The sequence below is a fragment of the Scylla paramamosain genome, chromosome 30, assembly GCF_035594125.1.
Source record: "Scylla paramamosain isolate STU-SP2022 chromosome 30, ASM3559412v1, whole genome shotgun sequence".
In the NCBI taxonomy this organism is placed as follows: domain Eukaryota; kingdom Metazoa; phylum Arthropoda; class Malacostraca; order Decapoda; family Portunidae; genus Scylla; species Scylla paramamosain.
The window spans coordinates 9,129,115-9,151,614 of NC_087180.1; the positions used below are offsets into that span (position 1 = coordinate 9,129,115).

Consider the following 22,500-nt stretch of genomic DNA (forward strand, 5'->3'; position numbering starts at 1 on the left):
TCCAGCCGTTAACTCACGCCCTTGCACAATATTATCACAGTCACACCACGCCATTATCAGTCCTCATAATGGAGTCCTGGACTGATCCCTCCCTAAGGGCGCCACCCCCTTCCAAGGGCACAACAACGGGGCAAAGGCGTGGCTAATTCAATGGGTCTATTCACCTCCTCTCCTCGGCACTAAGGGAAATGGTAATGGCAGTAGTGATGGTGGTCGTGTTTGCCCTGTGGGGAAAGGTTTTAATGGTTAATTATTTCCATGTGATTTGCTTGCTGTTTTTATCTCTCTTTCTTTTTTTTATCAAGACTCTCTCTCTCTCTCTCTCTCTCTCTCTCTCTCTCTCTCTCTCTCTCTCTCTCTCTCTCTCTCTCTCTCTCTCTCTCTCTCTCCCCATTATCTCCATCACAGGCACAGCTTCATTCATCAAAGGCAGCACACAACGCCCACCATACATGTTATTACCATCCCAATGAGGCGACGTGAGGGTGTGGGCGGGTTGAATGGCCACGCCCTCACGCCCACACCTGGCTTGAGGGCGTGGGATACATGGTGTTTATCTCACTGTTTGTTGCCTAGTCAACCTGTTCCTTGCCTTGGTGGACGGCAGGTAAAGGTGAGGTGTAAGGGAGAAAGGGAAGGGTGTGTGTGTGATTACTACTACTGATGCTACTACTACTACTACTACTACTACTTCTACTACTACTACTACTACTACTACTACTACTACTACTACTACTGCTACTACTACTACTACTACTACTACTACTACAAGTCCACGAGCACGGACGACCTAATTGCCAAGGCTCGTAGGGTCACACTGTCCGAAGTCTCGTGTTCTCCCGGCCCTGAGTACCAAGGGCGGGAGGAAGGCGTGGGAGCGTGACCCCTGAAGCCTTACAGAGCGTGACAGTCCGTGAGTCTCCCAGGGAAAACCTTTATTCTCTTTGGTCTCCCCCTCGACGCTCCCCCGAGAAGAAAAAAGAACACACAGACACACACACACACACACACACACACACACACACACACACACACACACACACACAAGAAGAAAAACTCAAGGGCAGAAAAGGTCACTAGATTTCTGGTTTTCCCGTGTTTGTCTTTCAATTTTCCATGTTTCTCTTCATTTAATTCATTCGTGTATTGTTCTCTTGGTGAATGTGAGTTTTATTCTTTTGTTATGAATCGAGTAACTAAAAGTGCTTGAAGAAAATGGTGCACACTTTTTTCTTGTATTTGCTGAACTTCCCACTACGAGTCTCCCAAAGCAATGAAGGTAATGACACTTACTGCATGAGACTCAGAGAAGGTTGTCAGTCACGGATATGCATTATGAGAGAGAGAGAGAGAGAGAGAGAGAGAGAGAGAGAGAGAGAGAGAGAGAGAGAGAGAGAGAGAGAGAGAGAGAGAGAGAGAGAGAGAGAGAGAGAGAGAGAGAGAGAGAGAGAGAGAGAGAGAGAGAGAGAGAGAGATTCCCAATACAACTCTAAAACTTTCAGAACACCGCCACAAGCACACAAACACACGAACAGTAAGCCAGTGACCGGTAACTTCCAGGAACAAAACCAACCCAAAACACTTGCCATGCCTCGTCCACCCTTCCACGCCCACCCTGCAACACCCACCCAGCTTCAACACAATTAACCCCTTTCTCACTCTCACCCTGTCACTCCTCTCCCTTCAATTCCACCCTAAATATCGCCTCTGCTTCACTTCCTCTTCAAGATCCCCTGCCCGTCTCCTCTCCTCTCCCCTGCTTCCACTTCTCCCAGCCGCCCCTTCCTTCACTTCCCCTTCCAGCCTCGCCCACCACCCGCTCTCCTTCTACGCCATGCCTCACGTCTGTCCCTGGCTGCCCCGCCCTTCCACTGCCCCTAAGAGGACATGCATGAAGGGCTTCGCTAGGACTGTAAACAAGAGGACATAATGACAAGGACACGCGTGTGGCCTTCTGACGACGCAGGAGGAGGAAGAGAAGGAGGAGGAGGAGGAGGAGGAGGAGGAGGAGGAGGAGGAGGAGGAGGAAAGAGTGCTTGAGGGGGAAATAATTAGACTCTTAAAGGTTTCCCATTAAAAGGCAAGCATTCATTTCCTCATTAATTAAAATCTGACAAAGAGTCCTTCAAGTTAGAAAAGGGACGCCCCCCTCCTCCTCCTCCCCCTTAGTGTGTGTGTGTGTGTGTGTGTGTGTGTGTGTGTGTGTGTGTGTGTGTGTGTGTGTGTGTGTGTGTGTGTGTGTGTGTGTGTGTGTGTGTGTGTGTGTGTGGCGTTGAATGGTTTTGTTTCTAAGTGTACACAAATTGTTAAAATATGGATTTCAGGCAGAGAGAGAGAGAGAGAGAGAGAGAGAGAGAGAGAGAGAGAGAGAGAGAGAGAGAGAGAGAGAGAGAGAGAGCGTGCTTGGGGGTGAGCGGGGTGGGGACGGGACGGTGTTTAAAATTCAGTCAGCGAAGAGGGGGAACGAAACAGCAAGCAGTAAATATAAAACACAAAAGAGTGACGGCGATTATTTGATAGAGATGATGATAATGATAAATATGAACATGATCTATAAACATTGCCTCTATCTCCCCTTCAACTCTCTCTCTCACTCTCTCTCTCTCTCTCTCTCTCTCTCTCTCTCTCTCTCTCTCTCTCTCTCTCTCTCTCTCTGATAAGAAAATTGCTTGAAACAACGAGAGAGAGAGAGAGAGAGAGAGAGAGAGAGAGAGAGAGAGAGAGAGAGAGAGAGAGAGAGAGAGAGAGAGAGAGAAGCCAATATACAATCAAATTATAAAAATCCGTTTCTTTACCACACACACACACACACACACACACACACACACACACACACACACACACACACACACACACACACACACACACACACACACACAAAGTTGGTAAATCCCTGATAAAATTAATCCCTCCTTTTATCCAATTTTATCTTCGGTCGCGCACAAACATGTAATCTCCTTCCCCCCACCCCCTCTCTCTCTCTCTCTCTCTCTCTCTCTTGGTCACCCTCTTCCAACATTCCCCCATCACGACCTTCCTTCCTGCATTTCTCTACCCATATAAACCAAACCCTCGCAGCTTATTCTACTTCATCCTTTTCCTTGCACTCTCCCACCTATGCCCTCTCTCCCCTCTCTCTTCCCCTCAGGACAAGTACGCGGCACCGCTTTATAAACACTGATCAAAAGGCGATAACACAAGAGGGGGAGGTGAAAAAAAGATAGAGGGAGTAAAAATGTGAAAGCTTGTGTGTTATTGTGCGCATCAGCTGTTCATTTGTCTCGCTCGCTGACAGAAAGGAGGAGGGCTGATGCTGCTGTTTGTTACTCATTCTCTCTCTCTCTCTCTCTTTTTTTTTTTACAATCTGACGGTGATGCTTCCTGAGAGAGAGAGAGAGAGAGAGAGAGAGAGAGAGAGAGAGAGAGAGAGAGAGAGAGAGAGAGAGAGAGAGAGAGAGAGAGAGAATGTTAGGTGAAAACGAAATGATGCAGGAGGATATGGGAGTGAGAGAGGATGAGCGAGAAAAGGAGAGGAAGAAAATGGAAAATGGAGAGAGAGAGAGAGAGAGAGAGAGAGAGAGAGAGAGAGAGAGAGAGAGAGAGAGAGAGAGAGAGAGAGAGAGAGAGAGAGAGAGAAAACAGTAATCCAGATGTGTGCTTTAACTCTCAATAACAATGGAAAGAAAGAAAGGGAGAGAGAGAGAGTGAGTGAGTGAGTGAAAGGGGAAAAGTTGTTTGGTGAGGCAACAACATGCACTGTGGTCCCGAGGGGAAAGAAAGGGGGAGGGGAATGGGGAAGGGGAGGGAGAAGAGAGGAAGGGGAGAGGAAGAGTGGGATGAAGAGAAACAGGGGAAAGGGTTAAGAAGAGGGAATACAGAGAAGGGGTAAAAATGCATGACTCTCTCTCTCTCTCTCTCTCTCTCTCTCTCTCTCTCTCTCTCTCTCTCTCTCTCTCTCTCTCTCTCTCTCTCTCTCTCTCATGGTGGTACTAATGGGAGAACATAACAGAGGAGGGAAAAGATAAAGGATGAGAGAGAGAGAGAGAGAGAGAGAGAGAGAGAGAGAGAGAGAGAGAGAGAGAGAGAGAGAGAGAGAGAGAGAGAGAGAGAGAGAGAGAGAGAGAGAGAGAGAGAGAGAGAGAGAGACTTAAGAGACAGGAAAAAAATGAAAGCGAAACATGCGAGGGAAAGGGAAAAAATAAAGACTTAGGTACAAAAACGAAAAAAAAACAAAACACGAGCGAATGTTTCCCCCTGAAATGTAAATGTCTCGTGAAAATTAATTAGCTGGAACTTTCACAATCTTTCCTCAAAAAAAAAAAAAAAAAAAAAAAAAAAAAAGAAAAACGGAAGGAATGATGGAAAAAATAACAAAACCAAAAAAAAAGGAAGAAAAAACATGAGAGAGAGAGAGAGAGAGAGAGAGAGAGAGAGAGAGAGAGAGAGAGAGAGAGAGAGAGAGAGAGAGAGAGAGAGAGATTGTGTAGGCATGTACGTTCTTTTTTTTTTTTTTTTTTTAATGTGTGTACGCGTGTCTGTATGTGAGGAAGGAGGAATACAAAAAAGGATATTGCGTGGGAGTAGGGAGTGGAGGACGGGGAAGGAAATTGAGGAAGGGGAAGAGAGAGGCCGTAGAGTACCGGAAGTAACCTCATCTCCCTCCCCTCACACTACCCCCGCCTCCTCCTGACGCTCGTGCACCGGGCTATCAAGTTCCACAAACAACACGTAGAAGTCACGTCTAGACCAGGTGCTTGTCCCCCGTTACTGCCTTTGTCCAACACCCCGTGAAGCCCCTACGTAGTTAACCCCTCACCCTTTCACCCCTCACCCCACACAGTTAGGTCCGTGATGAGTTTCCACGCCTGATTTTGACAGCTTTTAAGAGGCTGTGGTGGAAGTTATTGTGGTTTTCAGGAGTTTTTACGATTCCAGTGACTGTCTGACAAGAATTCTGCATCATAAGAGGGAAGGACATCCATGAGGAGCCGACTAGTCATCTTCGTGGTCTTTGGAAATTGGATAAGAACCGTAAGCGTTTAAAAATAAGGTGGTTCTTTAATTCTTCTTCTCGAGCTTCACTAATCATCCTCATCTCTCGTAGCCAAAGTCCCATCCTTCACCACTAAGTCCCGCCCTTACTCTACATCACTGGAACCCTAATCACAAAGCCGCCCTAAGCATCCTGTCCTCCCACGCCAACGGAGGAGGCGGGGTATGAATTAATAGCCACATTTAAGGAGATTGAGAGGAAGATCTATTATTCCTCTTATTTATTTCTTTTTTTTTACGCCTCTTCAGTCTTTTCTCCTTAATTTGCTTCATCCTGCTTCACTCGTTCCTGCCCCTTGAACCCTATGTACCCTTGCCTATCCCTGTCCTTCCACCGCCCTGCCTGCACTGCCTCGCTAAATCCTCGTCTTTCCGTGCCCCGCCCACAGGTCACCAGCACCCACCCAGCGGTACTCCGGGGCCGTTAGTGGGGCGGGGCATGAACAGCGGGGCACAATGGATCGCCTTGGGCCCCGCGGTGAATCATAAGAATGCAGGCAGTTGTCTCCCTCATTCTTCCTGGCGTACACAGCTGTCCCTCCGTTATACACACACACACACACACACACACACACGAGGCATAACGCACATACACACACGCACGACTGCCCCCGTGTGCGTGCGCCTTTTAAGACAGTCAGGAATGTGTGGTAAAGAGGCTGTCACGTGAGCCTCGCCTTCCCGTGCAGCCTTGGCGGGGGAAGTAAGACATGCTTTGGCTGGTGAGGGCTGGACAGTGACGCCACACCCACTAATGCGAACCTCACGTCTTCGGCCACGCGAACTCAATAAAAGTGTAGGTTTTCCTTGGAAAATCTGTTTTTTTTTTCCTCAATCGTCGAAAACGTCTTAAATCCTTGGTATTACTGAGCATAATTCTTTAGTACTATTAATTTTAGTGTACAGTTTTTTTTTGCCGCGTCATGAATTGACTACAACAACAACAACAACAACAACAACAACAACTACTACTACTACTACTACTACTACTACTACTACTACTACCGTAATGACAATAAAACCGACACCATTTCCACGCTCCTCCATTCATAACTGTGAGTCGTATTGCCCACAAGCACAAGCATCAACCCTCAACCACACATTAACTAACCATTAAGTACCATGAGAATGCTGAAATAATCTAGCAAAACCGCGAGGACAGTTCGCCTTCCTGGGAACCGGCGTGAGTCAGACAGCCAGGTGTGTGCGTACGTGCATGTGTGTGTGTGTGTGTATGTGTATGTGTGGAAGCAATTGTACGTATGTCGTGTGGTGACTTGCGGCCTCTTGTCCAATTAGTCGCGAGTTTTTCTTTGAACGTGTCAGGGGAAGGTGTGTGTAAAAGTGTGAACCATTAACGTGTGTGTGTGTGTGTGTGTGTGTGTGTGTGTGTGTGTGTGTGTGTGTGTGTGTGTGTGTGTGTGTGTGTGTGTGTGTGTGTGTGTGTGTGTAACCGGCTTGAAGTGGCGCATACTCTCCTGTGGGTCCGCATTTTGGGTCAGTATGGCGTGGCGTGGCGTGGCGTGGCGAGCAGGCAGGCAGACAGGTAAGCAGTGCCCAGGTACAGACAGGCGCGCACGTTCCCACGCCACAAAGCCTCACCTTCCCATCACCGCCACTGAATCACCAGAAATCCAAATGAAATTCCCTGAGAGATTGAAAAAAAATTGTGCGCCACCATGAATCGTCTTTACCCTTGGCTATGTGTCCCATTTTACGGTGCGGGGGACACGTGGGGACAGGGGAGACAGAGACATGGGAGGGAGGGTGAAGGGAGAGGCAAGGGATGAGGCAAGATGGGAGAGAGTGAGGGATGGGGGACAAGGAAACCAGGTAAGGGAGAAAGGGAGGAAAGGGGAGTGTAGGGGAGGCATTGGACACAGTAATGGAGGTAAGGGAGGGGCATGGAGGTGGTGCGGAGCTGGACACAATAGGGGAGCGTCATACCCTCAAAACCACTTACATTTCACAGTAAAATTCCAAGAGAATAATTCACCTTTTTCGACATGACAGCTTTGTGCCTCGCGTCCTTAAGCTACCTGAGCTGCTATTGCCACAGAGGAGAGAGGGAGAAGGAGAGGGAGGGAGGTTGGTGGGAGTGAGAGGCGAAATGACGAAAGAGGGCAGGAGGCCGGGAATATTGCGAGAGAGAGAGAGAGAGAGAGAGAGAGAGAGAGAGAGAGAGAGAGAGAGAGAGAGAGAGAGAGAGAGAGAGAGAGAGAGAGAGAGAGAAGGGGGAAGGGAGAGGTGCGTGCTACACTGATTATAACTCGTCACCATCACCACCATCAATTATCAACGCATTTTCTCTCATCTCTTTTCCCAACTTCTTGCACCATCACATTGGGAATCTCTCTCTCTCTCTCTCTCTCTCTCTCTCTCTCTCTCTCTCTCTCTCTCTCTCTCTCTCTCTCTCTCTCTCTCTCTCTCAGGGAACACGAGGAAAAAGGTAAAATGAAACTGCTAGGGTTGAGTTGGAATGGCGAACAATACTCTACAAAGAAAAGTGTGTGTGTGTGTGTGTGTGTGTGTGTGTGTGTGTGTGTGTGTGTGTGTGTGTGTGTGTGTGTGTGTGTGTGTGTGTGTGTGTGTGTGTGTGTGCATTCGCTTGCTAACTTGATTTCTTGGAAAAAGGAAGGGAAATTTTGACAAGAGGTTGAAAAAGAAGAAAGCAAATGGGAATGAGGAAAAATATGTAGGAATGAGGAGGAAAAAGGAGGGAAAGGAAAACAGATGAAGGAAAAATAAGAGAAAGGAGGATAAGGAAAGAAAATGGGAGGGATTGAAAGGGAGGAAAGGAAAGTGGGAAGAGTGTTGGTTGATGGCGAGGAAAGGAGGGAGGTTAGGAAAGGAGAAAGGGGGCCAGAAGGAAGGAGGAAAGATGGTGGTGGCGAGGGACGCTAAGAAGGCAAGCACCGCAACTTTAACGCTACTAAAAGCCACGCCAAGGCCACGGCAAGGCGGAACGGCGCGAGCCAAACGCGACGCTGAAAGAGAAGCTGAAAGAGGGAGAATACGAGTAATCCTGTCTGTCTGCCTGTCTCTCTCTAAATCTATGTCAATTCTTTATCGCTCTCCTGTAGATCTTAACACTATCCACATCTGGAGACTCTCAAATCACGGGCCTTCAGTCCTTTCAGGCAACTTCCACAACGGTTTGCAGTAAGACACAGGAAAATAAAAAAAAATAAAATAAATAAATAAATAAAATAAATAAATAAAAAAGTGAATATACAAACTTCGGAAGAAAAGAGAAGAAACGAAGAGAACAATAGGGGAAAAAAATATATATGAGGGAAGCACCGTTGCAAAAGGCGTCTTCCCAACAACAGTCCGAACCTGAAGCAAGACAGGTGGATAATGTGGTCCTTACCTGCAGCTCAGGGGGTCCGCCTTCGTCCCGGATAAGGAGCAGGTAACTCTGGCCGTCCAGCACGATTTCCTTCTTGAAGCGGCCGCCTTCGGGGCTTTCCTCCTGCATGTACGACCCCGTCAGGTACCTGCAGCACCAAGCCACACTTTTACTTCACTGAGTCGCTGATTGACTGAAGGCGCCACAACAATGAAGTCATGCGGCACTGAACTCATACGTCACTATTTCCTCGTTTGTAAGAATTGGTTATTTATTTATTTATTTTTTTCACGGGTTGGACAAAGTATAATTTTCTGAAGTGAGAGTAGAGACTAGGCCCTCTAACATAAAAAGGGACTTCTAAATGTAGAACAAAAATGTAAAGTACGGGCAACGAAGAAACCTTATCATAAAATCAAGCTAACAAGAAAAATCAAGAAACCACTGAAAAAAATCTCGTAATTTTATACTCAAACTCTAAAAAAAATAAAGGATGATAAAACATATACAGGAAATCAATAAAAAAAAAAAAAAAAAGAGGGACCTTGCGAGAAAAAATAATTCTAAACTCAAAACCATCCACACTTCCGCACACCGAGACACCCAGACCTAACACTCACCGGTGGACCAGAGCGGACTTCCCCGAGGAGAGGGAGCCCACGATACCGAGGCGCAGATCTGGCACTCCGCGGGACAGGGTCCATTCCTGCGAGTTGACGAACGAGTCTGAAACGAGAAGAAAAACGATGTTAGTTTTTTTTTATGTTTGTTGTAATATCTTGTTTTATATTCTCTATTTTAATTAAAATTTATGTATATCATGTTCAGCCAGCTATTTCCTCTCTCTCTCTCTCTCTCTCTCTCTCTCTCTCTCTCTCTCTCTCTCTCTCTCTCTCTCTCTCTCTCTCTCTCTCTCTCTCTCTCTCTCTCTCTCTCTCTCTCTCTGACAAATGACACTCATTTGGGGTGACTCTTGGACCGTGCAGGGAAAGAGTGGTGGTGGCGGTGGTGACGGATGAGTGGGGAGGGAGACAAGCAGGCAAGGGGGGAGAGAGAGAAGGGAGGCAGGCACAGGTAAGGAGGCCGCACCACCTTCAGGTTACCTCGACCAGGTGACAATGCGGGAAAGCAAGGACGACGAGGCAGCCACCGTAACAACGCCGCCACCACCACCACCACCACCATCACCACAACCCATAACAAAACCGTAGGTCTACTGTAGTGTATAATTAAGCCATTTATTTATAACAGCATCTATCACCTGTATATATTTTTATTATTACCTCTATTTTTTCCTTAATATTAAGCTGCCTATGACACATGGTGAAATAAAAGCTCTATAACTAATGTCATCACAAACATTAACATCACTATCATCACTGTACGCACAATCCTTGACGGCAGTACACCAAAATCGCTAATATCACATCTATACGCCACCATCACAATCATTACATTCCTACACCACCACCAAGTGACAGTAATTATCACCAAACATTATTTTAACATTAACACATCAACATAATTAACACCATCACCATCTTTAAGGCTCAACCACCATTACCAGCATCTGTAACACCATTAAATCACAGTATCCACAGCTGTCTAGATCACTTTCCCTGTCACCGCCAAGGCAGACACCATCACCTTCATTATCATCACTATCACCACCACCACCACCACCATAATAAATTCAAGGTCCTGTGACTAACACCTCCTACTCTTCTCATTACTTATTTAATTCAATTCTTTATGCGATTTTTTTTTCTTTGCAAGACAATAAATAAATAACAAAACCTATAGATTCACATACATACATACATACATACATAATTGACTGTTAGTACCTTCGAAATATACACGAAAAGCTGTTATGTGTGAGTGTATGTATGTATGTATGTTAATGCATACGTGTGTGTGTGTGTGTGTGTGTGTGTGTGTGTGTGTGTGTGTGTGTGTGTGTGTGTGTGTGTGTGTGTGTGTGTGTGTGTGTGTGTGTGTGTGTGTGTGTGTGTGTGTGTGTGTGTTGACTACCTAATTTTAATACTATCAGTCTGGTTATCTGCGAGAGAGAGAGAGAGAGAGAGAGAGAGAGAGAGAGAGAGAGAGAGAGAGAGAGAGAGAGAGAGAGAGAGAGAGAGAGAGAGAGAGAGAGAGAGAGAGAATAATTAATGTTTCTTCTTGTTTGATTATTTCCCTTCCAGAGGTCAACACAAGAGGAGGAGGAGGAGGAGGAGGAGGAATACAAAGGAATACAAAAGGAAAGCCAAACAGCAACAGACCTTTTGGTCCTTGCAAGGCTGTTAGGTGACTACTTCTAACTAGCTATTGGGAAGAGAGACAGGACAGTATAGGAGGAGGAGGAGGAGGAGGAGGAGGAGGAGGAGGAGGAGGAGGAGGAGGAGGAGGAGGAGGAGGAGGAGGAGGAGGAGACGGAACATATAAGGTAAGGTCGAACTGGTGACTCATAACCATTATTGCCCGGTATGGCCTCTCTCTCTCTCTCTCTCTCTCTCTCTCTCTCTCTCTCTCTCTCTCTCTCTCTCTCTCTCTCTCTCTCTCCCCCCTGTATGCCTTCCTTTTTTTGTCTTGTCCGTCTCTCCTGCCACGTACTCACCTACTTTCTCTCTCTCTCTCTCTCTCTCTCTCTCTCTCTCTCTCTCTCTCTCTCTCTCTCTCTCTCTCTCTCATCGCTTCCTTTTCCTCTTCCCGTCCACCCCCACACCTTTCTTTCATATTGTAAATGTAAAAAAAAAGAGAAGAAAAAGCAACAACGAATATGGTTTCGGAGGGAGAGGAAAGCCAATTAAAGGGCAAGACAGAGAGGGATGGAAGAAGAGGAAGAGTAGGAAGAGAAATGAGAATGATAATCGAGGAATGACGTAAATCACTGAACGTATGAATAAATTAATGAATAACAAGACACTCCAAGCATGTTATCTTCTGCCTTCCCCTTTCCTACACACACACACACACACACACACACACACACACACACACACACACACACACACACACACACACCTCCTGACACGGCCACTTCATCAACACCAAGCAAAGGAGGAAGAGGAAGAGGGAGAGGAAGAGGAAGGGGTGGAGAAGGAAAAGGAGGGCAAAAAATTAAAGGGGAAGAATAAAGAGGCCGCCTTTTAAGCCTTTTAAATCTAAATAAAAAGTCCCACCTCTTTTCCTCCTCCCCTCACCGCCTCCATCACGCCTCCGCAGGACATGAGGAAATATAATGGGGATGAAAAGGCAAAGGAAGGCCCCAGTGATCGAAATATGAGGCGGTGGTGAGGGGTGAGGGCTGAGGGGGGTATGGGAAAGGAAGGGGAGAGGGGTGATAAAAGAAGGGCCTCGCCGGGGAGTCTTCGAAAGCAGAGTTAACGAGGTCGGCAAAAGTCCTCCCCTTCACCCCATTCCCTTCCCCTCACTTCACCTTACTCCTCACCCATCACACTCCCTCTCCTTTTACCCTCGCCTTTATAAACTTGCTCTCGTTTTCCCCGTCTCTCCATCAAACCATTACCAGATTTTTCCTCATTTCTTCCTTCTCTCTTATCACATACGCTCCTCTGTCTTCACTCTCACCATCACAAACTAACTCCCTTCTTCCCATCTCCCTATATTACCCTTCTCATTACTCATCTCCCTTTACCATACTGCTCTCCATCCTCCAGTGTCTTCCTCCTCCTCCGGTTTTCGCTAACTAATCTCTTCATTCCTCCATCTCCCTTTTTCTCCTCTTCCATCTCAGTCTTTCCGCCCATCCCATTCCTCCACCCACATCGACTAACCACCCACGCCCATCTCTGCCCAAACCAAACCCCCAGGGAAGCTGTAGAACCGTCCGCGCTCAGAACCGGTCTGACTCCCGCCCCGTGACTCACCGCCCGGGGCCTGGAAGCGGGACGGGGCAAGGCGGGGAGAGGCGGGACAAAGCAGCTGTTCTTGACCCTGCTCTGCTCCGCCCCGCCCCACCCCGCTCTTGTGTTTGTTTGTTGTGGTGGTGATGGTGGTGGTGGTGGTAGTGGTGGTGGTCGAAAAAAAAGTAAGAAGAGACGTTATGAAATTGGAAAATAGTAGTAGTAGTAGTAGTAGTAGTAGTAGTAGTAGTAGTAGTAGTAGTAGGAGGAGGAGGAGGAGGAGGAGGAGGAGGAGGAGGAGGAGGAGGAGGAGGAGGAGGAGGAGGAGGAGGAGGAGGCGGCGGCGGCGGAGGAGGAGGAGGAGGAAGAAGGAAAGAGGATAAGGAATAGGAAGAGAAAGAGGAGAAGGAGGAGGAGGAGTGTGCCGAGGGCTATACATCCTTGTACCTTATAAACACACACACACACACACACACACACACACACACACACACACACACACACACACACTCATTACGCCCTATAGTTCAGCCTTCACACTCTCACTCACCTTACAAAAAGACCCCTCATTTCTCTCTCCTCTTCCCCCTTCCCCCTCACAAGCACCCGGCGCCCTCACCACCTCATTAAGCTCCCCTCACCGCCCTTCACCTCCACTCCCAAGCACTCAGATAAACACCATCACCCACACCATCCCCTACGCCCCCCCATCACCCCTCCTTACCTTTGTGACTAACCTCCTCCTCCTCTCCCCTTCACCTCTTGCCCTACTCTCTCTCTCTCTCTCTCTCTCTCTCTCTCTCTCTCTCTCTCTCTCTCTCTCTCTCTCGTTCATTTTCCTAATTCATTAAGGTTTTTCTTATTATGATTTTTTAAGAGAAATGGACGTGTATTTAAGAAACATGGTAATTACTCACTTGAGAGAGAGAGAGAGAGAGAGAGAGAGAGAGAGAGAGAGAGAGAGAGAGAGAGAGAGAGAGAGAGAGAGAGAGAGAGAGAGAGAGAGATTCACACACACACACACACACACACACACACACACACACACACACACACACACACACACACACACACACACACACACACACACTTTACTTGTAAATTTAAATAGCTTATTATTATTTTCTCCGATTTAATTTAACGACTCTCTCTCTCTCTCTCTCTCTCTCTCTCTCTCTCTCTCTCTCTCTCTCTCTCTCTCTCTCTCTCTCTCTCTCTCTAATCTATTTACAATTCCTCTAATCTTACACCTAATCTCTCCATTGTAAGAAATTTTTTTTTCCTTTCCATTGTTATTCATTTTTTAGTACAAGGGAAAAAATCAGCCTAACCCAGAACATTTTTTTTTCATATTAATATTCAGAGCATTCCTTCACTAACATTTTTTTTATAAACTGAAAAAAAAAATGCCATTATATCCTTTAATCTCTCCTCGAAAGATATTTTTATTCATCTTTTTTTATACATAGGAAAAAAAAAAGGACAAAATTAATAAGCTTCTACCTGCTAATTCATGCCATTCACTAAACCCTTCCATACACTGCCGAGGTACTTGAATATTCTCCAGTTTGATTTGATAAAGAAATAAGTTTGGCTGTATTAAAATTCCCCCTTTCTTTGTTCGGACTCGAGGGAAAAAATCTGAATTATCATACACCTTTATCTTTCTTTTTATTATTTTGGTCTACGCTACTTTTTCTTCTCTACGATTTTCATCCTCCGCGCACCATTTTCCTTGCTTTATCATTCATTATTATTTTCTCTCTCTCTCTCTCTCTCTCACACACACACACACACACACACACACACACACACACACACACACACACACACACACACACACACACACACACACACACACACACACACACACACACACACACACACGTACGTAGGTTAATTCAGCAAGAACAGCTGAGCGAAAACGAACCAACATCAAATAAAAAAGGAGAGAGAGAGAGAGAGAGAGAGAGAGAGAGAGAGAGAGAGAGAGAGAGAGAGAGAGAGAGAGAGAGAGAGAGAGAGAGAGAGAGAGAGAGAGAGAGTTGGGGGATGTTCAAGTCACGCCTTACTTGTTTACAAATATATGTGCAGTTAAGGTAAGGCAAACTAGATTAGGCTGGTACAGGTTAGGTTAGGACAGGCTGGTAAGATGAGGTCAAATAAGGTATGGTATGGTATGGTATGGTAAGGAAGAATAGAGTAAGGAAAGGTAAGGTAATGTGTTCGACTCTTGACCAGCAGGGGCACAGGAAACGCAGGTAACAGTGCAGGTGTTTATTCACAGAAGGTGTGAACAGAAGGCTGGAGGTAGGTGATCTCCCGGCGCCAGGCCGCGCACTTCCACTTAACACTTATGACTGAAGCCTAGCTCGTTCACTCATACACGTATTCATGCCTCACACAAGTCTCGCTCATTCACTCGTTCACACAACTAGCTAACAACCACACACCTCCCCCGAGACATAAGGAAGATTCCTTATCTTTGTTATGGCTACCGTAACACATGAAACAAAGTTACAATGATTGAAGTACAGAAAACACGGTACATATACACAAAACAAACACAGCGTACAATGAACACGTACGACTAATCGTAGGTGCTACGGTGCCACCGCACCTGCAGTCGTCTCGGCTCCCTACGCTGTCGGCTGCTTCGACGCTCTGGTTGCTCTCGGCCACGGTGTACCCCGTTACCCTGATGCTCCGGGCTGCCAGGATGGTGGTGTTCCTCGTGACCCTGATGCTGAAGCGCTGCACCGCCATGAGCGGTGTGCTGCTCGACAGGAAGGGGAGCAAGAGGTCTGTGTGGGCGTAGGTGTCTTCTATTACGCCACATCACGCGACCGCTGCCCATCTTGATGAGGTAGTCTCTCCTTCGCCCAACAGCCACGATGACACCCAGGCGATCCCAGAGGCCTGTCGTGTGATCTTGAACGTCGACGTGGCCACCGAGGTGCAGGAGAGGAAGAGTACGAGCGGACGCGTCGTGGCGAAGTTTCGCTTTCTTCCTCAGTCGCTCTGCCTTGGCGTCGCACTCATCAGCAGCGCGCTGCCACTGCTGAGCGTATGAGCGATGATGAGCCGGGACACAGGACCTCATAGGATGACCGAAGAGGACTTGTGCTGGTGATCGCCCTTCCGCCCTCGGAGTGTTGCGCAGTTCCAGCAACCCGCGAGCGAACGCATCCTCGTCCAGGTGTCCCTGCTGTGTGGTCGTGAGGATCAGCTTCTTCACGGACTTGACCGCTGCCTCGGCGTGACCATTGGAGCGTGGATAATGAGGTGAAGATACACGATGCTCCACCCCCCATCGAGCCAGGAAGCGCCGTACCGATGAAGAAGTGAACTGCGGTCCACCGTCAGTCCTCAGGAGAACAGGCACGCCCGTGTCGGCGAACACACCCCGAAGGACACGAACGAGCTGATCAGCCGATGCTGGACGTGAGCATGCAGACACGTGAGGCCACCCAGACAAGCGATCTACATACACGAGGTATGTACGGCCTGCTGCGTGGAAGTAGTCTGCAGAAACTGACTCAAACACCCTGCTGGGTGTGTCCGTGTCCTGCCAGAGAGGTTCGTTGGCTTGGCTTGGTAGGAGTGGACGGCATAGTGAGCATCCAGAAACGACGTTCTCAACGTCTCTGTCCATACCAGGCCAGTACACCGTTTGTCGGGCCCGTCGCTTGGTGCGCTCCATCCCCTGATGACTGTCATGGAGTCGCTCTAGTGTTTCTCGGCGGAGGCTGTGAGGAATAAGAAGCCTCGGCCCGTAAACCACCAGGTCGTCGTCTACGGCCAGCAGACTGCGCACCGGCCAGTACGTACGCAAGCGGTGATCGAGGTCGTGGCAATGATCAGGGAAGCCCTCGATGATGACGTTCTTGAGCAAGCAGTACTCCCCCGTCTCTTGCTGCTGCGGCACGTACCATTTCCACAGTCTGATCCTGGAGTGGTGCTAAGCGGACGCCGTCCTCATTGGTGGCAGATAACGCTGAGATGACCGCTGAGTGGAGAGGGTCGAGGTCACCAGAAGTAGCAGCATCCTCTTCCTCCACTGGGTCCTGTACTGGAGCACGTGAGAGGGCGTCGGGCACACAGTGTGTCGATCCCTTTTGCCAGCTTGCTGTGAAAGAATACTGAGCAAGCTTCTCCCTCATGCGCTGCAGCCGCAGGTTCTCTATTTCTCCCAACAACTTGCTATTGAGGAGAGGTATCAGCGGGCGGTGGTCGAGCACTAGATCGAAGTGAGGGAGTCCTTTCAGGTAGGTGCCACATTTCCTGACTGCCCAGACGATTGCAGCCATTTCCAACTCTATTACTGCATAGCGGCTCTCTGTGTCTGTAACAAATCTTGACCCGCATTGCACCATCTTCCACTGGTCACTGTGCTTCTGCAGGAGAACGAATCCAAATCCGTGCATCCTTGAGGCGTCAGTCTGTAGCATCGTTGGTAATGATGGGTCGAAGTATGCCAAGACAGGTGGGCTGACGAGACACTGTTTCACCTTCTCAAACGCCTCTTCATGGTTAGGAGACCAGCACCAACTGTTCTTCGGGCGTAAGAGATCTCTGAGGGGTTGTGCAGCTGCAGCCACAGCAGGAGAAAAGCTTCCAAGCTGGTTTGTAAGACCCATGAATGATCGTAAGTCGGTGATGTGCTGTGGTCGTGGGAAGTCAGAGATTGCCTTAACTTTCTTTGAGTCTGTCGTGTAGCCTTGTCCAGAAACAGAGTAACCACAGTAATCTACCACTCTTTCCGCGAATGTAAACTTCTGTGGGTTGAGAGTGATGCCGTGCTGGTCACACCGCCGCACAATCTGAATGACATGGGCTAAGTGCGCACTGTAGGTGGAGTCATAGGCCAGGATGTCGTCCACGATCTTGATGGTGTTAGGTATGTCGCCGAGAGCTTGGTCTCCTCGACGGTTATACTCGTCTCCAGACGAGACGAGACCCATAACCGCTCGCCGAAACTTGTACCGACCCCAAGGTGTTATGAAGCAGGTTAAATCCTGGTCTTCTTCTCTAATGGGGACTTGAAAATACCCCATCTTGGCATCAAGAGTGGTGAACCAAACTGCTCCGGTCCCGATCGAGGCGATGGCGTCATGAGGTGAGCGCACTGGATACACGGGCCTCTTCACGTAACGGTTGAGTCGTGTCAGGTCAACACACAGCCTTACACCAGATGTCTTTTTTGGGACAGGCACGATGGGGTGGCACCATGCCGTAGGGTAGTCCACACTCTCGATGATTCCCTTGTTAAGCAGCTCTTCCAACTGGCTCTTAATTTCTTCACGCCAATTGTAAGGGATTGTACGAGATGCTGTTACGGCGAAGGGTCGAGCGTCGTCTGTCAACTCGATGGCCATGGATCCACCAGCCATTGCACGTAAACCTTCCTTTGCTTCGAAGACGCTGGGAAAGGCCTTGATCACAGCAGCAGCGTGCCCCGCACGCTGCTGTGGCGTTGGGTCGTAGGAATGAGGCCAGCTGATCACTTCTGTGGGCGTAGATAGAGGTGGCTGCGAGGCGGTCGGGTACTTGATGGAGCTGTTGCCGGTGCGCTGTTCTTCCCTGCGTAGCGGTCGGATTTGAGCCGGAAAATCTTCGGGGAGGATTCCGAGGGCGATGGAATCGTACCAGCTAAGCAGCGCCCCCTTCACCTCCTTCACCACGCTCACAACAGTCTCAGCTTCCCTGTCGCCCAGTTGCAAGTGCGACGAGAAAGTTCCTACACAGGTGAGGGGGTGATTACCGGCAGCATAAAGTCCATCACCATCAGCGGGCGCCAAGCTGGAGGGCGGGATTCCAAGGAGTGTTGCCGTGTCGAGGCCAATAACGGTCGTTTCGGCCCCAGAGTCAGGAGTCCACGTAATCTTGTCTCTTCCAGCGGGATGTGTGGCGGTAATGAGCACCTGGGGCGCAGGTCGTGCCGTCACCGTCTTTGTGTATACGCCTGATAAGAGCTGGTATACACTGGCACTGGCTCCCCGCCTCGGGCCTGCACCGCGATGAGGAGAGACAGTTGAGGAACTCCTCGAAGCTCCTCGTCGTTTCCTCACTGTCTGCTGACATACACTCGCAAAATGCCCTCTTTTCCCGCAGTTACGACACACTTTATCTATTGCCTGGCATCCCCTTTTGTCACTGCGACAATCTTTGCCACAACGATAACAGCCCGTGGGGCTTGAGCCCCCGAAACTGCCCTTCCTGTAGTTCGAGACAGCGTTCACACCATGGCTCGAAGAGTGAGAGCCGCCCCTTAGTACTGCACTACACTGGTTAGCGCTCTCTGATGCTCTGCAAATATCTATGGCGTTTTCAAGGGTGAGTTTCTTGTTTTCCAGCATGCGTTTCAGAGCCACTTCGTCTCGTGTCCCAACGACAATTCTGTCACGCAGCTGATGGTTTATGCACTGGTCGCAAAAGTCACAGAAATTGGCGATTTCCTTAACAGCACATAAAAAGTCGTCAAAACCTTCTTGCGTTTCTTGCACGCGGGAGTAGAAGTCTCTTCTATCCATGATGATGTTGCGCTGGCTTCGCAGGTACTCACACATTGCATCGAGGATGGTTCTTAACTCCGCGTCTCTCGGTAAGCTTATCCACGTGGAAGTGTACGGGTCCACTCGTCGTCTAGGACAGCAGCGAGTGCCGCCCTCTGCTCAGCCAGGGAGAGACAGTCTATCCTGGCGAGGGTTACGTATCCTTCAAACTTATGGCGCCACGTGTCGAACTCACGTAAAGATGCTGACGCCGTTAAGTGAGGAATGATGGTGGCGGACGTCGGGAACCTCGCGCCCTGGGTAGACGTGCTGCGGGCTGTGGTTTCGCCTTCATTGCTCGCCGTGGTGCGACTGGGAGCTTGTGTCCCCACTCTCTCCAGCAGCTGGGTTAAACGCTCCTCGCGAGCCTGACTCTGCTCCGACTGTCGCGCTAGCAGGGCAGCCAGCGCCTCCAACTGCTTCTCCATTCTGCGCCGTACCCACTGCAGCCTTGTCCTGATCCTACTCACTGCGCCATGTTCGACTCTTGACCAGCAGGGGCACAGGAAACGCAGGTAACAGTGCAGGTGTTTATTCACAGAAGGTGTGAACAGAAGGCTGGAGGTAGGTGATCTCCCGGCGCCAGGCCGCGCACTTCCACTTAACACTTATGACTGAAGCCTAGCTCGTTCACTCATACACGTATTCATGCCTCACACAAGTCTCGCTCATTCACTCGTTCACACAACTAGCTAACAACCACACATAATGTAAGATCAATAAGTTACAGCAAGATTACGTAAGATAAAAGTAAGGTTAGGTTAGGTTAGGGAAGACTAGTTGAAATGAAGCTACGTCAGGCATAAATGTAGCTGGCTGGAGGCAGGATCACTCTTGATGAGGAAGGGCGGCAACCAGCACTACATTTTCCGACAGTAGGGAGGGCAATGTTGAGATCGTAATCTTCCAGTACACACGCGATACAGTGCTCTCTCTCTCTCTCTCTCTCTGATGGTAAATAGATATAGCGCAGTTATGAAAGTGGGACAGATTGAATAAACGTAGCAAAGGGAGCGAGATGAAGAGACGAATAGGGGAGATAGGAAAAGAAAGAGGCAGGTAAAGAACGGGAGGGAAGAACAAAGTAACGGAGTAACAGTGAGAATAGAAGGAAAAAGAAGGAAAAAGGGGACGAAAGAAGGAATGGGAGAGGAATGACGAAGATACAGTTCAGAAATAAAGTAACAATAATGGAAAAAGGAAGAAAAGGAGAAACAGAGGATAAGAGAAAATGACTGAAAAAGAAATACGAAACAAAGCATGACACTGGAAATAGGAAAAAAAAAAAAAAAAGAATAGAAGGGAAGAGAAATAATAAAGTAAAAAAGATCATGCCAGAAATACAACATAGAGAAAAAAGAAGAAGTAAAAGAAAAGACATAAAAGAGAAAGGAAAGTGATACATCAACAAAAGGCTAGGCGAGAACAAGAGAATAATAAAGCGAAGTGAAGGAGAGACCAGAGAGAAGGCAGAGAGATATTAGAAGCGAGAGGAATACAACAGGAGGAGGAGGAGGAGGAGGAGGAGGAGGAGGAGGAGGAGGAGGAGGAGGCAGATGCGAGAAACAGGTGAGAGAGAAGCTGCAATTCAAGCCAATATTGGAAACCTGACTCGGTGGGCAATACTGAAAGCAACTAAAGGCCTCCCGCTGAGTGTGGAAACTCCTCTCTCTCTCTCTCTCTCTCTCTCTCTCTCTCTCTCTCTCTCTCTCTCTCTCTCTCTCTCTCTCTCTCTCTCTCTCTCTCTCTCTCTCTCTCAAGCAGGTGTGCAGGCCAAGTAACGTTCTCTTTCAGCTGTGGTATGATGGTGTAGTGACAAATAGAGCACAAACAGGTGTGAGATGTGTCCAGAACAGGTGTGTGAAATGTATACAGGGAAGCAGCATAGGTATGGCGGGGATAAGCGGCCAGGTGTAGTAGAATTGAAAGAACAGCAGGAGAGGTGGAAGGTACGGAGTGGTAGCGAATGGAAGGTAGCAACGGAGGAGTAATTACAGGTGTTGCCAGGTAAAGGGGTGGGTAGAAAAGTGGGGAAGAAAGGAAAGCTTCACCATTATTGGGGAAAACAGGTAAAACACGTAGCTGAGGAAAACAAGAGGGAAAAACAGAAATACCAGGGAGAAAATAAGATACAAGAGTGGAAAAATATTGCAGGCAGGAGGGAAAAAATAGAGCCATGAAGGAAAACTGAGAAAAAGATGGAAACACGGAGGAGGAAAATAACACGAGTGGAGGAACGAAGGAAGTTTTTGAGAGAGAGAGAGAGAGAGAGAGAGAGAGAGAGAGAGAGAGAGAGAGAGAGAGAGAGAGAGAGAGAGAGAGAGAGAGAGAGAGAGAGAGAGAGAGAGAGAGAGAGAGGGGCAGACAAACACCTCGAATCACGAATCACAATCCTTCTCTCACTCTCTCTCGCATACAGGAAGGGGCGGAAAAAAAGGAGACAAGGAGAGAAGAGAAAGCCAGAGGAATGTAAGGTAGCGGCGGACAGGTAGGAGCGTTAACAGGTAAGGGCCTCTGAGTGGATCAATTAACACTCGATCACCTGAGTCAATTTTCAAGCCGAGTGAAAATTTTCCCACACTTCCCACGTTTGGAGATAATGAACCACAAAGAATGCCTCTCTCTCTCTCTCTCTCTCTCTCTCTCTCTCTCTCTCTCTCTCTCTCTCTCTCTCTCTCTCTCTCTCTCGCTCTCGACAAATGTATCCTGTTTTTCTGTGTTATTTTATTTTACTTTCGAATTGTCCTTTTAGTTTTCTCTCTCTCTCTCTCTCTCTCTCTCTCTCTCTCTCTCTCTCTCTCTCTCTCTCTCTCTCTCTCTCTCTCTCTCTTATAGCTCTTCCTTTTTTTCTATCTCTCATGGCTGTATAATTATTTTCCTTACCGCCACCCCCCCCTCTCTCTCTCTCTCTCTCTCTCTCTCTCTCTCTCTCTCTCTCTCTCTCTCTCTCTCTCTCTCTCTCTCTCTCTAAGCGCCGCGGGGATCCGAGAGTGCGACAGATGGACGGAGCGAATGGCGTCGTAAAAATGGAGTAACACGAAAGGCTGAGAAAATTGTAAAAAGAAATTGTAAAAGAAATGTGACAAGTGAAAGAGAATCTGGAAACAAAAAAAAATATATATATAAAAAAATGGAGTGGAAGAAATAGACGAATAAAGGACAGAAAGTAAAATGAAGTGGACTAAAGTGGAAGAGAGGATGAGAGGAGAGAAGAGAAGTGAGAGAGGATGATAACGTTAGGCAATACAGATAAGCGAAAAAAAAAAATCTAGAGAGGGAAAAATATGAACGGAAAAATGGATAACAAACAAAAGAAAAGGAAACATTCACAAAAAAAATAAAAAAAGAACATAAAAAATATGAAAAAAATGAAAAATACAAAAAAAAAAAAAAACACGAGACTTAAAATCCACATATAATGAAAAAGGGAAAGAAAAAAAAAAAAAAACTAAGACAGGAAAAACAAGTGGGGAAAAAATGGATGAAGGGAAAAACAAGCGGAGAAAGGGGAATAAAAGGGAGAGAAAGGAGGATGTTTGTTTAAATATTTTCCCTCGTAAAGAGTAATTAAGCGGAACAAAGGAATATGATGGAGGCGAAGAAGGCTGAGAAGGAGGAGGAGGAGGAGGAGGAGGAGGAGGAGGAGGAGGAGGAGGAGGAGGAGGAGGAGGAGGAG

General features: G+C 47.9%; 1 protein-coding gene across 2 annotated transcripts in view; it reads right to left on the reverse strand.

Annotated features, from left to right (window-relative positions):
• Positions 1-22,500, reverse strand: part of LOC135116225 (centaurin-gamma-1A-like) — a 93,876-nt gene that overhangs the window by 46,699 nt on the left and 24,677 nt on the right. For both annotated transcript variants that reach the window (XM_064033575.1, XM_064033576.1), the window contains exons 2-3: positions 9,025-9,130; positions 8,426-8,552 (exon numbers count right to left, since the gene is read on the reverse strand). In XM_064033575.1, the coding sequence (XP_063889645.1) occupies positions 8,426-8,552; positions 9,025-9,130 (233 nt within the window). The remainder of the gene's footprint in view (positions 1-8,425; positions 8,553-9,024; positions 9,131-22,500) is intronic.